The sequence below is a fragment of the Procambarus clarkii genome, chromosome 19, assembly GCF_040958095.1.
Source record: "Procambarus clarkii isolate CNS0578487 chromosome 19, FALCON_Pclarkii_2.0, whole genome shotgun sequence".
NCBI classification, from domain to species: Eukaryota; Metazoa; Arthropoda; class Malacostraca; order Decapoda; family Cambaridae; genus Procambarus; species Procambarus clarkii.
Genome location: NC_091168.1, coordinates 20,821,937 through 20,836,718, shown reverse-complemented (window position 1 = coordinate 20,836,718; position 14,782 = coordinate 20,821,937). Strand labels below are relative to the sequence as shown.

The 14,782-nt window shown below is 44.5% G+C and overlaps 1 protein-coding gene across 1 annotated transcript in view; it reads right to left on the bottom strand.

Annotated features, from left to right (window-relative positions):
* The window catches only part of LOC123757513 (myosin-IIIb), a 64,452-nt gene that overhangs the window by 30,257 nt on the left and 19,413 nt on the right, over positions 1 to 14,782 (bottom strand). Inside the window, exons 3-5 of the mRNA XM_069327091.1 lie at positions 1,803 to 1,955; positions 984 to 1,159; positions 171 to 275 (exon numbers count right to left, since the gene is read on the bottom strand). Coding sequence (XP_069183192.1) covers positions 171 to 275; positions 984 to 1,159; positions 1,803 to 1,955 — 434 coding nt within the window. The remainder of the gene's footprint in view (positions 1 to 170; positions 276 to 983; positions 1,160 to 1,802; positions 1,956 to 14,782) is intronic.

The window sequence follows — 14,782 nt, the reverse complement described above, 5'->3', positions numbered from 1 at the left end:
CACTTATATATATATATATATATATATATATATATATATATATATATATATATATATATATTATATATATATTTATTTATTTATTTATTTATATCCATATGTCCACCCACCCACTCATCCATCATGTGGGTGGGCGGATACATGGATACATGGATACTGAAAATACTCACATCAATGGTCTCCTTCAGGATGTAGGCCAGTTGTCCCTCCGTCAGTTTCTGTCCTCGTCTGATGAGAGCTTGGACCAGGTCGGTAATGGACCCCCGAGGACACAGCTGAGGGACAGAGCGAGTGTGAGACAGAGAGAGACAGAGAGAGAGAGAGAGAGAGAGAGAGAGAGAGAGAGAGAGAGAGAGAGAGAGAGAGAGAGAGAGAGAGAGAGAGAGAGAGAGAGAGAGAGAGAGAGAGACAGACAGACAGACAGACACACACACACACAATGAAATATAAGTATAATGTAGCAAGTATATTATTTGTTTGTCCTATTCTCCTCTCTCTCTTTTTCCCATTAGTTTCCTTATCACTTTCTAGATTATTTTCTTTCATTAATTTCCCCCCTCTAAATTGTCAGGTGGCCTGGATGGTAGAGTGACGGCTCCCTTTCAGGCAGGGCCGGGGTTCGATCCCCAGTGGTTCAAGTGGTTGCAAAATGCTCCACCATTTCAACCTCCTTGTCCTTATATCTTATTTTCCTCGTATCCTCACTCACTGTACTTATATCCCAGCTCCTTGAACCCGTGTCCCAGCTCCTTGAACCCGTGTCCCAGCTCCTTACCGTGTCCAGCTCCTTGAACCCGTGTCCCAGCTCCTTGAACCCGTCCCAGAGGTCCCCAGCTCCTTGAACCCGTGTCCCAGCTCCTTGAACCCGTGTCCCAGCTCCTTGAACCTGTGTCCCAGCTCCTTGTCCTCGTAAATCATTTTCCCCTCTCTCATTTCACCTCATTTTCCTGCCCTCATTTTCACGCCCTCTCATATTCCCTCACCTCCATAGCAAGCCAGGCCTGGTCCTCCTCTTGCTTGCTCCCTTTCTTGAAGAAGATGCCGTAGAAGGCTGGGAGATTTGGGTGGATGCTGAGATCTCTTAAGATGAGATACTCTTCCTCTATCTCTTCCAGGTTTTCTCCTATGTTCTCCATGATCTTGATGGCCACCTTCTTACCTGGGGAGAGAGAATGGGGGGTTAGGGGTAGTTATGGGTAAACCTGGGTGGTTCGGAGCACATGGTGATTAGGTAACAATGGGTTTACAAGGTTTTAAACGCCCTCTCTACACTCGCTATTGCCTCTTCTACCTCTTCTATGTTCCTCTCTACTCATCATTGCCTCTTCTATCTCATTAATGAGGCCACTAAATTCACTATTTCCTATTCTATCTTACCTGTGTCACTACCCTATCCACCCAGTGCCTATTCTATGTCACCTATGTCACAATATCACACTCCCAAATGCCTATTCTATTTCGCTGTTGATACCACCCATTATCCTATTCATCTTTCCTCTTCTCAGAGCCTCATACCATTTTGAATCCCTTTCTCCTCTTCCACCCATTTACTCAATCACCCTTTCCGTTATCCTTGAGAACAAAGACCCTTCAAGAAATAACCTTTTACCGCCCTATTCTATACCAACTTCCTCTTCCATCGTCTCCGACCCTTTCTTCATATCTCTCCTCCTAACCTCTCTTCTACATCCCTCATATCCCTTCCGTGTCCTTTTCCCAGCAAAGCCCCCTTCTTTTCTCTACTAACCATCCACTAAAGCCCCGAAATCATCTCAAGATAACCTCAAGATCCCAAAACTCACCCGTTTCATGGTCCTTAGCGGCAAAGACCTCGCCATAAGTGCCTTCGCCGATGATCTCAAGCAGTTCGAAGCGCGTGTTGGGGTCCGGGAGGACATCGAAGTCAATGTGCTGACTCATGCCCAGATAAGACATCCTGATCGACACCGGTAGCTCTGGAGATCAGGAGATAATTAACCTTAGTTGATGTCACAGGTGAGAAGATGAGGGGGGCTTGCTGGATACGATAGGTTGAGGTTAGGTAGTTGAGGCGAGGTAAGTTGGTAAGTCAGTATGACTGGAGCATTTGGAAAATGGTGTGAGGACAAGTAGCTGGGGGTATGAGGACAAGGAGCTGGGGTATGAGGACAAGGAGCTGGGGGTATGAGGACAAGGAGCTGGGGTATGAGGACAAGGAGCTGGGGTATGAGGACAAGGAGCTGGGGTATGAGGACAAGGAGCTGGGGGTATGAGGACAAGGAGCTGGGGTATGAGGACAAGGAGCTGGGGTATGAGGACAAGGAGCTGGGGTATGAGGACAAGGAGCTGGGGTATGAGGACAAGGAGCTGGGGTATGAGGACAAGGAGCTGGGGTATGAGGACAAGGAGGATAAGGAGCTGGGGTATGAGGACAAGGAGCTGGGGGTATGAGGACAAGGAGCTGGGGTATGAGGACAAGTAGCTGGGGTATGAGGACAAGAGCTGGGGTATGAGGACAAGGAGCTGGGGGTATGAGGACAAGGCGCTGGGGTATGAGGACAAGAGCTGGGGTATGAGGACAAGGAGCTGGAATATGAGAAAGGAGTGAATGAAAGAGGTCAAGCCACTTGGACAATCACAGATCGAACGCCGACCCTGTGAGGATTGAAGCCGTCGGTCTACCCACCTGATGCAACACGGCAGGAAAATAACAATTAATATATAATCCATTTACATAAGCTTTCACACAATTGACCTACATAGCATTGTCTTGTCCTATAGTCTTTCAACATGTCTATATATGCCTTTCCAGGGGCATGAGATGGAAGGAAACGTGCCCAAACGTCTCTCTCTCACTGTCCGGGAATCGAACCCTATATTTCAATCCGTGTAGAGAGTGTCCCTATTTTTTTGTCCCTAGATCATTCAACTTCATAAATATCTTAACACTTCAGAGATGATATGTAATGTGGAATCGTTTTAGAGTTTATTTCCAGAAGGGAATTCGATTCCATGTTGGCATCCGGTCTCCTCTATTCAGCAACCTGCTTCATTGTTCAAAAGTTGAACTCAAATAACCACTTCTTGGGGATTTCTCGGAGAATATCCAAGTCTTTTTGTTTTTAATAGGAATCTTTCTCTGTTGTGTGTGTGTGTGTGTGTGTGTGTGTGTGTGTGTGTGTGTGTGTGTGTGTGTGTGTGTGTGTGTGTGTGTGTGTGTGTGTGTGCACGACAGGTCGTATCATAACTTAGATATCATTGTACATTCTATTATTTTCTGTTTAAATTTCTTTGTTAAAACAGAGTGGAAATTTCACCTCCCGCTCGAGCGCCTCTCAATTCTTCACCTACCGCTCGAGCGCCTCTCAATTCTTCACCTACCGCTCGAGTGCCCCTCAATACGCAACCTGCCACTCGAGCGTATATTACGCCACGACAAAAACCACAGTGAATTTTACACCCAAATCCACAACATTCTCTGTGCTCCACTCCATGTCATGTCATCGGGTCATGTCGTCGGGTCATGTCGAAACTCATTCTATTTGACTGGGCTAAAATTACATTGATCTGAACTTCGTAAGTAGAAGATTAGCAGCTGCCTCGCATGGCCCAATAGCAGCTGCTTCGTATGGCCCAATAGCAGCTGCCTCGTATGGGCCAATAGCAGCTGCTTCGTATGGCCCAAAAGGAATTGCCTTGTATGGTCAAATAGCAGCTGCCTCGTATGGACCAAAAGCAGCTGCCTCGCATGGCCCAATAGCAGCTGCCTCGCATGGCCCAATAGCAGCTGCCTCGTATGGCCCAATAGCAGCTGCCTCGTATGGCCCAATAGCAGCTGCCTCGTATGGCCCAATAGCAGCTGCCTAGTATGGCCCAATAGCAGCTGCCTCGTATGGCCCAATAGCAGCTGCCTCGTATGGCCCAATAGCAGCTGCCTCGTATGGGCCAATAGCAGCTGCCTCGTATGGGTCACGTTTCTCATCACGGAAGCTGTGTGAAAGCCAAGTTTCCTGTACACTGTCAACTACAGTTCTCAGAAACCTTTTCAGGCCATAAACCTTTGTTTCAGGCGTCTAACTTTGGTTTTCGTCGATCAATTTGTGTTTGACTTGTGACAAAAAATCTACCTCGCTTTTAGGTAATATATTTACCTTTATATTAGGGGAATAAACCGGTGGTTAGGGATATAACCAATGAGGTGGTTATAAGCCAATAAATCGGTGTTTTTAGGGTGAAATAAACCGAGGTTTTTTAGGCAACAAGCTGGGGTTTTAGGCAAAAAAAACGGTATCTTACAGTAATAAATTAGTGTTTAAGGGCAATAAACCGGTGTATTAGGGCCAAAAACCGGTGTATTAGGGCCAAAAACCGGTGTATAAGGGCCAAAAACCGGTGTATTAGGGCCAAAAACCGGTGTATTAGGGCCAAAAACCGGTGTATTAGGGCCAAAAACCGGTGTATTAGGGCCAAAAACCGGTGTATTAGGGCCAAAAACCGGTGTATTAGGGCCAAAAACCGGTGTATTAGGGCCAAAAACCGGTGTATTAGGGCCAAAAACCGGTGTATTAGGGCCAAAAACCGGTGTATTAGGGCAATAAACCGGTATTTTAAGCCAATAAACCGGTGCTTCGGACCACGACGCTGCAGTCCGACATTTACACTGTTCAGACAGTGAATCCGGTCACTCTACCTGCTCGCCACGTCAGTAGCGACGTGTGAATGTAACTGTCAAGATCTGTTGGACGGGTACTCACTTATTGGTGCCTGCAGGATCGAGCTCTGGCTCTTGGACCCCGCTTTTTGTAGTCGACCAGTTGCCCAGTGCAATGACCTATTTTCCCCCTAGCATAAACAAAGTTATTTATGTTATGGCCCTACACACACACACACACGCGCGCACGCGCTCACACGCACACACACACACACACGCACACGCACACGCATGCACGCACGCACGTCACGGTCACACCTTGCCGTGGAAATTTAGGTGAACTCTCCCTACTTTGCACGAGTGACCCCTAATGCAAGAACTTAACAGAAAACGAGATTCTGGAACGGAATTTCTCAATTTTCAGACAAATATGAAACGAGAAAAAAATATATATTAAACATGACCATAAATGTTATTTTTCGAAGAAAATAACATGTAACTTTTTCATGTTCTTTTCTGTTTTTTCTCTGTTCTTACGATTTTTCTGTTCTCTCTGTTATTTATGTTACCTTTTTTCACTATGTTCTTCCTGTTCTTTCTGCTCTCGGTTCTTTGGGTTTTTTCTGTTTCCTGTTCATTCTATTCTCTTTTCTTTCTGTTATCTGTTCTCTGTTCTTTCTGTGCTTTATGTTCTTTGTTTTTACTTTGTTCTTTAAGTTCTCTATGTCCTGTTCATCCTGTTCTTTCCTCACTATCTACAATCAGATTGGAACCTACAATCAGTCTATAGCCAAGATGGAACAATCTCCCACATACTGCACCTGTGTTGAACACACACAGGCAAGGTAGGGTGATTACGACACGAGAACTCTAAGCTTGTCCATTCTCTGAAGAAATATGGGGACAAGGAGCTGGGATATGAGGACAAGGAGCTGTGATTTGAGGACAAGAAGCTGGGATTTGAGGACAAGGAGCTGAGATATGAGGACAAGGAGCTGGGATATGAGGACGTGGAGCTGGGATTTGAGGACAAGAAGCTGGGCTATGAGGACAAGGAGCTGAGATATGAGGACAAGGAGCTGAGATATGAGGACATAGAGCTGAGATATGAGGACATGAAGCTGGTATTTGAGGCCATGGAGCTGGGATATGAGGACAAGAAGCTGGGATATGAGGACAAGGAGGTGAGATATGAGGACAAAGAGCTGGGATATGAGGACAAGAAGCTGGGATTTGAGGACAAGGAGCTGAGATATGAGGACAAGAAGCTGGGATATGAGGACAAGAAGCTGGGATTTGAGGACAAGGAGCTGGGATTTGAGGACAAGGAGCTGGGATATGAGGACTAGGAGCTGAGATATGAGGACATAGAGCTGAGATATGAGGACATGAAGCTGGTATTTGAGGCCATGGAGCTGGGATTTGAGGACAAGAAGCTGGGATTTGAGGACAAGGAGCTGGGATATGATAACAGACTGAAGTAACAGTGCCAAACCATTTGTTTTTGATGAACTGACACCAATGACAAGCTTATAGTCAGTCACTGTCTATCTGGAACTACTCAATATGCGTATAGACAGTCACTGTCTAACTGAAACCAGTTAAAAAGCGTATATTCAATCACTAAATGGAACCCAGGCAACAATCGAATGATTTGCGATTCCTAACCTCCAAAAACCCCCTACCAATCTCCCATGAGAATGTTGTGCTCCAGCTCCCGGACTCATTACCAAGTTCCCACAATGCAATAGACTACAACGGTGACAAAGGAAGCAGTGACGGCATCTCCACTCGCTACAGATTCATTTGTGGTGTGTTAGAGAAATATTGTTTGTTTGTACCTCCTCTGTTTGGCTCCTTTGTTTACTCCTTGTTTTTATCGTGTAAATATATCAAATGTTACTGTCTATTTGTCTGTTGTATGTCTCTCTCTCTCTGTCTCTTTCTCTCTCTCTGTCTCTCTCTCTCTCTCTCTCTCTCTCTCTCTCTCTCTCTCTCTCTCTCTCCCTCCCTATCACACACACACATTATATATATATATATATATATATATATATATATATATATATATATATATATATATATATATATATATATATATATATATATATATATATATATATATGAATATTACATATATTACACCTGTGTAAGTCATAAACACCCGTAAAATACCTGCTGTTTTAGGGGATATATAAGAGAGTATAGCATTAACAAGGAAACTCCTTGAAATGAAAAAAATAATAATGTTTTTGCATTTCTTTAGCAAGTACTTTTGTTGATCAAAATAAGCAAATCACTGTCAATGGGAACGGAAACAATAGACATATCCATGAGACGGAACGTCGGCCTGACAAAAAAAAACAAAAAAAATAATAATATCTTTTGTAAATTGACTGAATGTAGTTGTTGGTTCAGAATGCAATTTGTAATTATTGTATAATAGTGAATTATAGTTCCCCTCACAATGACATGCATTGATTTGACATGTGTAATTATCTTTTGTGTTCCGGAGACGCGACTGACAGATAATTAATAAAGCCAAGAGGGAGATAATCAGGTCTGAAAGCATGATGAGTCCTGTGAGATAGAAGGTAAGTCATCTTCTTTGTAATCTTTGGCTACCTGCAGTCATGGCTGTAGCCACGGGTATAGCTAGCCCCCCCTGAGGGGGTCTTGTCATAGTCTGTGATTTGTGAACGCCTCATTTGGTCATTCCAGACAGCTGTCACTCTCTCCTTGGATATTCTTATAGGCTGTCAATCTCTCTCGCCTTGGGTATTCTTATAGGCGCTGTCATAGCCTTTTTCTGTTGTGATTGTAGTCGTCTGTGGCCCCTGGGTGCTCCATAGGCTTTAATACTGTGATTGTAGACTCTGGTTGCCTCTGGGAGCTGCCATAGTCTTATTGTGACTGTTCCCTCCTAAAGACGCTACCACAAAGTTGTTCCCTGTCGTAGTGGTCCCTCAAGACGACTCAGACGGCTCTGAGGGAGAGTTCTCTTCTCCTGCTGTGAGTTCCACCTGCCCAGAGAGCCTCAAGAGGGCAGAACGCGGAACACAACACAGTTCTGCACGCGTCAACTATCCTTCACGTGATTCAAGCCCCACCCAGGCATTGTTGGTGTGGATAAGCTTCCCCCTCCCTCCACCCCCACCATCACTAACCCCCACACGACCCCTCCACCACCCCCACTGTAGCTCTTCCTGTAGCCTTGGTATTGTCGGGGTCACCCCCTGGCCCCATGGTGTGGAGGTAGTACTGCCGCTGGTGGTCGAGAACTATACAAGGTCGTCATACGACCAAACACATGTATATGGGTGGAAATATGTTTTACGAGAACATTTTGGGGGCGTCCTGCCAAACACACACCGAAACTACGACGTTGCTACAACGTTCGAACAAGTTTTAACACCTAACCAGTTACAACAACCAATATATCAAGTTGTAACAACGTTCTATTACGTCATAAACACGTTAAGCCAAGATGCAACAACTTTATTACAAGTTGTAACAAGCGGAAAATAGAGACAGTTTCGGTTTGTGTTTCCAGGGGTAGAACCAAGTTCTTATGTGTAGAACGCAGCGACTCGTGGAAAGTCAGTCCCTACCATTAATGACATCTCCTTTACTCTAAGTAGCCGGGGAGCCGGTCGGCCGAGCGGACAGCACACTGGACTTGTGATCCTGTGGCCCTGGGTTCGATCCCGGGCGCCGGCGAGAAACAATGGGCAAAGTTTCTTTCACCCTATGCCCCTGTTACCTAGCAGTAAAATAGGTACCTGGGTGTTAGGCAGCTGTTACGGGCTGCTTCCTGGGGGTGGAGGCCTGGTCGAAGACCGGGCCACGGGGACACTAAAAAGCCCCGAAATCATCTCAAGATAAGTACACGAGCAATTGAACTATTACGTCTAGGAAGAGGTTAATTGTTTGGAGAAAAGCCGTATAGCTACAACGCACTTGTAGAGGATACGGAGATAAGGAGCAGGGATATGGGAACCAGAAGATAGGGATAGAGGAGACTAGTAATGCGATATGTGGATAGGGGCCGCGTGGCTGAGTGGACAACGTTCGGGGGGTCATAGTCCTAAGAGCCCGGGTTCGATTCCCGGCCGAGGCAGAAACAAATGGGCAGAGTTTCTTTCACCTGATGCCTCTTTTCACCTAGCAGTAAATAGGTGCCTGGGAGTGCTACAGGGTTTCTGGAGAGAGAAATATGAAGTAGATATAATAGAAGAATAGAAAAAAAAGGTCTTGAGGCAATATATTATACAAGCGACGGTTAGAAAGGCGGGGCCCAGGAGCTAACAGCTCGATCCTGCAGCACACATAGTAAATACAACTAGTAAGACACACACACCTGGGGTTGAGGGACCAGACACAGTAGCAATGGTCACAATGTAGTAAAAGTCCAAGCAAATTCCAAACACAGTTTTAAATGTTAATTAAGGAAAACAAATGAGTGAAATGAGTCAGAGCAGCGAACCAAAGCTGGTTTAAGGGCGGGACTTAAGAGCCAACGCTCAACCCTGTCAGCTTAACAACTAGGCGAGTACACACACACACACATGATGTCCACAGATGTCCACGGTTGTTCCGTGGACATCTTCCAGAGAAAACTAGATAGTTTTCTTCAAGAAGTGCCGGACCAACCGGGCTGTGGTGGGTATGTGGGCCTGCGGGCCGCTCCAAGCAACAGCCTGGTGGACCAAACTCTCACAAGTCAAGCCTGGCCTCGGGCTGGACTTGGGGAGTAGAGGAACTCCCAGAACCCCATCAACCAGCAACCCGTTCTCGAAAATTTAATAAGTCAATATTGACTTATTAAATATGTGCATAGGTGACATACTTAACATAATAGATACCCTTAAAAAGATTCATAGAAAACACCGACCTTACCTAACCTACTTAGTATGTTAAGATAAGCATCTTATTGCTTCGTAATTACAATTATTATCTAACCTATAATAGGTATAGGTTAAGTAATAATTGTAATTACGAAGCAATAAGATGCTTATCTTAAGATACTAACAAGGTTAGGTAAGGTCGGTGTTTTCTATGAATCTTTTTAAGGGTATCTATTATGTTTAGTATATCACCTATGCACGTAGTTAATAAGTCAATATTTACTTTACGAATTTGCGAGAACGGGTTGCAACCAGGTATCATATTGAGTAAATATGGGTTAAGGTTTTAGTATATTTCAAATAATTTTTTATATAAATATATTAATATTTTCCTTATTCACAGTTCTATAATAATGATCCTTCCTGCAACTACTGATAGCAGACATTAGTCTTAGTAATATAACTACAGCAGTTTTAATGATATTAATAACAATTGAATCCTTCAATTAGAGCTCGTCGTGGAATTTAGAAAACCCTCCCCCCCCCCACCCCTCTCACCTGTTTATCACCCTGCAACATCCGAGGTTCTCAAGTCTGGCACCTGTGCCAACACCAGTCGCTCAATGCCAGTGCCACAGGAGAATATATGTCCAGAAACACTCCTTCCAGAGCCTCGGAAAACACACAGCTCACGAAACTCTGTTAAGAATGGCAGGTTGAAACAGCCAAGGTGCCAACCAGGTGACTTAACCAAGGTGCCAACCAGGTGACCTAACCAAGGTGCCAACCAGGTGACTTAACCAAGGTGCAAACCAGGTGACCTAACCAAGGTGCCAACCAGGTGACTTAACCAAGGTGCCAACCAGGTGACTTAACCAAGGTGCCAACCAGGTGACTTAACCAAGGTGCCAACCAGGTGACTTAACCAAGGTGCCAACCAGGTGACCTAACCAAGGTGCCAACCAGGTGACTTAACCAAGGTGCCAACCAGGTGACTTAACCAAGGTGCCAACCAGGTGACTTAACCAAGGTGCCAGCCTGACAGAGGGTGAGGAGAGGCACTACTGAGCCTGGCCAGGAAACTGGGGTGCCGGTGCCGCTACGCAGAGGCTTCTGGGTAATGCCATTAGGAGGATCACTGAGTGGACACTTCGCGTATTAGGAAGATGACTGAAGATGTTCCATCATACTGTCGTGGACAGCAGTTCATCGACCGACTTAACTTCTGGCGACGAGAGGGAAGTATATAGGGAGGTTTAGCGGATATTTTTTTAGTATGAGATTAATTCTCCTCAATAGAAGAATAAATCAAAATAATCAAATAAATACTGTGTATATTTGTCTCTGGGAATTAACGTTTTCTAATGGTTTATGCGTCCAATGTATAGAAAATGGTTCGTTATTTACCAGTCTCTGCTTAGACCTTCATCTTAGATAGCTTAGGAAAGATATCGGGAAGATATCTTGAAGGATGTCTATTCCTTAGCTAGAGCTGCGACAACTTGTCACAGCTCGAAATAAGGGGTCGGGAGCCTTCAAGGAACCTACAAGATATCCTCCCTAAGATGTCTAGAGCCAATTTCAAAGCAAAGTATAAGGGAAAATAGTAGATACTTTTGTATGCTTTGGATGGAAAAGCAATTAGAACACTACCCAAAAACGAAAAAGTATATAGTGTTTTTTTAAAATATATAATAAAATTCTATTCTACTGTATAGTACAAAAATTAGTAGACTAGGATACTGATCGGCAACCTATTATCTCGATTCCCTAACTTGGGCCTGCGGGAAGATCCCAAAGGGATTAGGGCCGTATTAAGTCCCCCCAAAAAAAAGTCTTCAGAAGGGAAGATGGATGATCCAAGATGATAAAAAAAAAATATTTGTATCAGTTTATCACAACGTGAAGTAATCAGTAATATATCAATATGAGACTTACATTGTGGACAATACTTTCTCTGCTCGTAAGTATTAGTGACACATGTGTCTCCACAACACAGCAGATGACACCTAAAGAGGTTATCAGAGGAAGGAAGGAATTACAGGAAGAAAACTTAGTCTATTTTGACTCTCGAGTCCGTCTGACTTTGTTGTAAACACACACACACACCACACACACACACACACACACACACACACACACACACACACACACACACACACACACACACACACACACACACGCACACACACACACACACACGCACACACACCTTTTGATATTGTCAGTTAACGTTCGAATACACATAATGGAAAGGGTGTGTGTGTGTGTCTGCTCAGTCATGGAGACTTAATCTAGTGGAGAAATCTTGCCAGTGAATGTTGAAATTCCAGCACGGAACATTGTGTTGTCTTCTCTGTTGATTTGTTTAACTTAGCTTGGCCCCGCTGGAGGATAGGACAAGGGTAAATATCAGGAGAAAGTGCTAAGATCATAGGTCTATGTGGTGTTTGGGAAGTATGTTGGGAGAGCATAGGAGTTGGGACTTAATGACGAGAGCTAGAACTTGACGACAAGGAGCTAGGACTTGATGACAAGGAGCTAGGACTTGATGTCAAGGAGCTAGGACTTGACGACAAGGAGCTAGGACTTGACGACAAGGAGCTGAGACTTGATACCAAGGAGGTGGATATCTGAGGACATGTACCGAGGCTGGGGGGGGATAGGAAGAGAAGATAGTAGGTGGGATATGACAAGGACAAGAGAGTAGCTAGGATATGACATGCAGCTGGGACAGTATGACTCTCTCGCTCCCTTTTGTTCTCTCTATTCTGCAAAAAGAAGCCTTACAGTGGGCGTGGTTGAGCTTCCTGGTATTTGCGTGCGTGTGTGTGTGTGTGTGTGTGTGTGTGTGTGTGTGTGTGTGTGTGTGTGTGTGTGTGTGTGTGTGTGTGTGTGTGTGTGGTTGAGGGAATACTCGCCAAGATGAGCATTAGAAGTCAATCTCCGTCTTATAAATGCTTATCCACTATTCCCACCTTCGTGTAGATTGTTACTACTGGCCTAATGGCATTTCTAAATTACATTATTTTTTGTTTTACATCGTTCCATAATATATCATTTTGGACAATACTTCTTGATTTTATTTTATAAATTCTGTAAAGGATTTTCTATATCGTGATCATGTTACTCCCTGATCTTTAATTCCTCTGGAGTTTTTGTGGGGTTTTTTCCTGCAAGTTTTACGGGTTTATAATTGTCTCCCGTTGCTATGTCCCAGGTTCGATTCCCGGATAGGACGAAACCTTTGGGTACGTTTCCTGACACCTGATGTCTCTGTTCACCTAGGAGTAAATAGGTGCCTTTCTACCTAAGAATATGAGCAAAATGAGGTTAATTTATTCATCAATCAAGTTGAGAGACTATTGGGTATTCATCTAAGCCTGTCCTCACACTTAATGCTTCGCAATTTGGACGCTTTATGTGGCGTTTGATAGTGAGGTGAGGTGAGGTGAGGTGAGGTGAGGTGAGGTGAGGTGAGGTGAGGTGTGAGAGGTCTGGTCTATTGGCTTCTGAAACCCTATCTTTGTACCTCACACACTCATGCCCCTCTCTCTCTCTCTCTCTCTCTCTCTCTCTCTCTCTCTCTCTCTCTCTCTCTCTCTCTCTCTCTCTCTCTCTCTCTCTCTCTCTCTCTCTCTCTCTATCTCTCTCTCTCTCTCTCTCTCTCCTGACTTCCTTAATTGCAGCAATAGTCTCCGGGTTTCGACTTTACACATCTTTGCCTTTCACTTATTTACATAGCTCTTATCTTATTTACATAGCTCTTATCTTATTTACATAGCTCTTATCTTATTTACATAGCTCTTATCTTATTTACATATCTCTTTACTTATTCACGTAGCTCGTCTCTTATTTAAACGTCTGGATCTCTAGCTAACAATGAGACCAACTGTTCACCAGGTTTCAAGAAACCATTAGATAGTTACTAGGGGGGTTAGCAGAGTGGCTCTGTCTGGGGCCCCCCTCCATGCAGGGGGGCCAACTGGGCCCTTCAGGTGGGCCACGATTGTTAGGTTCATTAGTTCTCCATGTCTAAGATGCGCAGATGGTGCCTAGTTGTTCAGTCATCGTTCATGAATAGTTCATCATACTGCTTGTTAGTGAAACGGTTGAACGGGTTCATTGTTACTCGACTAACGGGCAGGAGTAATTCATCTTCAGGCTTCAGCCTCTATTCAATCTTTATCTCTCTTCCTCCTTCTTTCCTCCAATATATTCCCTTTCTGTCTCTGCTCCTCCAGGTTGCAATATCGTCTAATACGTTAAAAATGCGACGTATTCCTTTCGAACATTTAAACACCGTAATATTGACGTTCTGAATACCCTCTGAGAGGTTAGGTGAATTGCTTGCTTTCGTACGATGCTTGTTAGGCTAAACAGTTGTTTTTTTAACGTTTCTAGTTCGGCTAAAACAGTCGCGTTTTTTAACGGAGTGACAAATTAAGAGAACGGGCTATGTTACTATCGCTCAGACGTCACGACGTAACGGCTGTGACGTCACAGAGGGCGTGGGAAAAAAACAAAGACCGTGGGAAAAAAACATAGACCGTGGGAAAAAACATAGACCGTGGGAAAAAAAACATAGACCGTGGGAAAAAAACATAGACCGTGGGAAAAAAAACATAGACCGTGGGAAAAAAACATAGACCGTGGGAAAAAAACATAGACCGTGGGAATTAAAAATATACCGTTTCCGGTATTGTTGTTGCGACAAAGACAACCATTTTTTTTGTTTTTTCATATTGTTGTGCCTCGTTGTTCCAAGTTTCTTAGGCTTCTGCTGCTGCTCTTTCTACTGCTGTTCTGTTGCTGCTGTTCTGTTGCTGCTGTTCTGTTGCTGCTGCTCTGTTGCAGGTCATTGCAACTGTTGCCACCGTTATTTGAAAGTTTACAGAAATGACCGTCATGTGTGTAGTATAACGCTGGTTCGTAGCAGGTGTAGAGCAGTTGTAGAACAGCGTTAAACAGGTGTATAGTACGTGTTCAGATGTGCATAGCAGGAGTGTAGGACGTGTTTTAAGTGTGGTGCAGGTGTATAGTAGGAGTGGAGTAGATGTAGAAAAGTGTGTGAAGCAGATGTGGAGTTAATGTAGAGACTACGTGGAGCAGATGTGGAACAGGTGTGGGAGCAGGTTTGGACCTGCCTACACACCAGACTAAGCGGTGTCTGGACTCCCTGGTGGTTGAGACTCGTGGGGCTTCCTCTTCCAGCACGGGGCGGCCTCGGGGGGTAGAGGAAGGGAGAGAGAGAGAGAGAGAGAGAGAGAGAGAGAGAGAGAGAGAGAGAGAGAGAGAGAGAGAG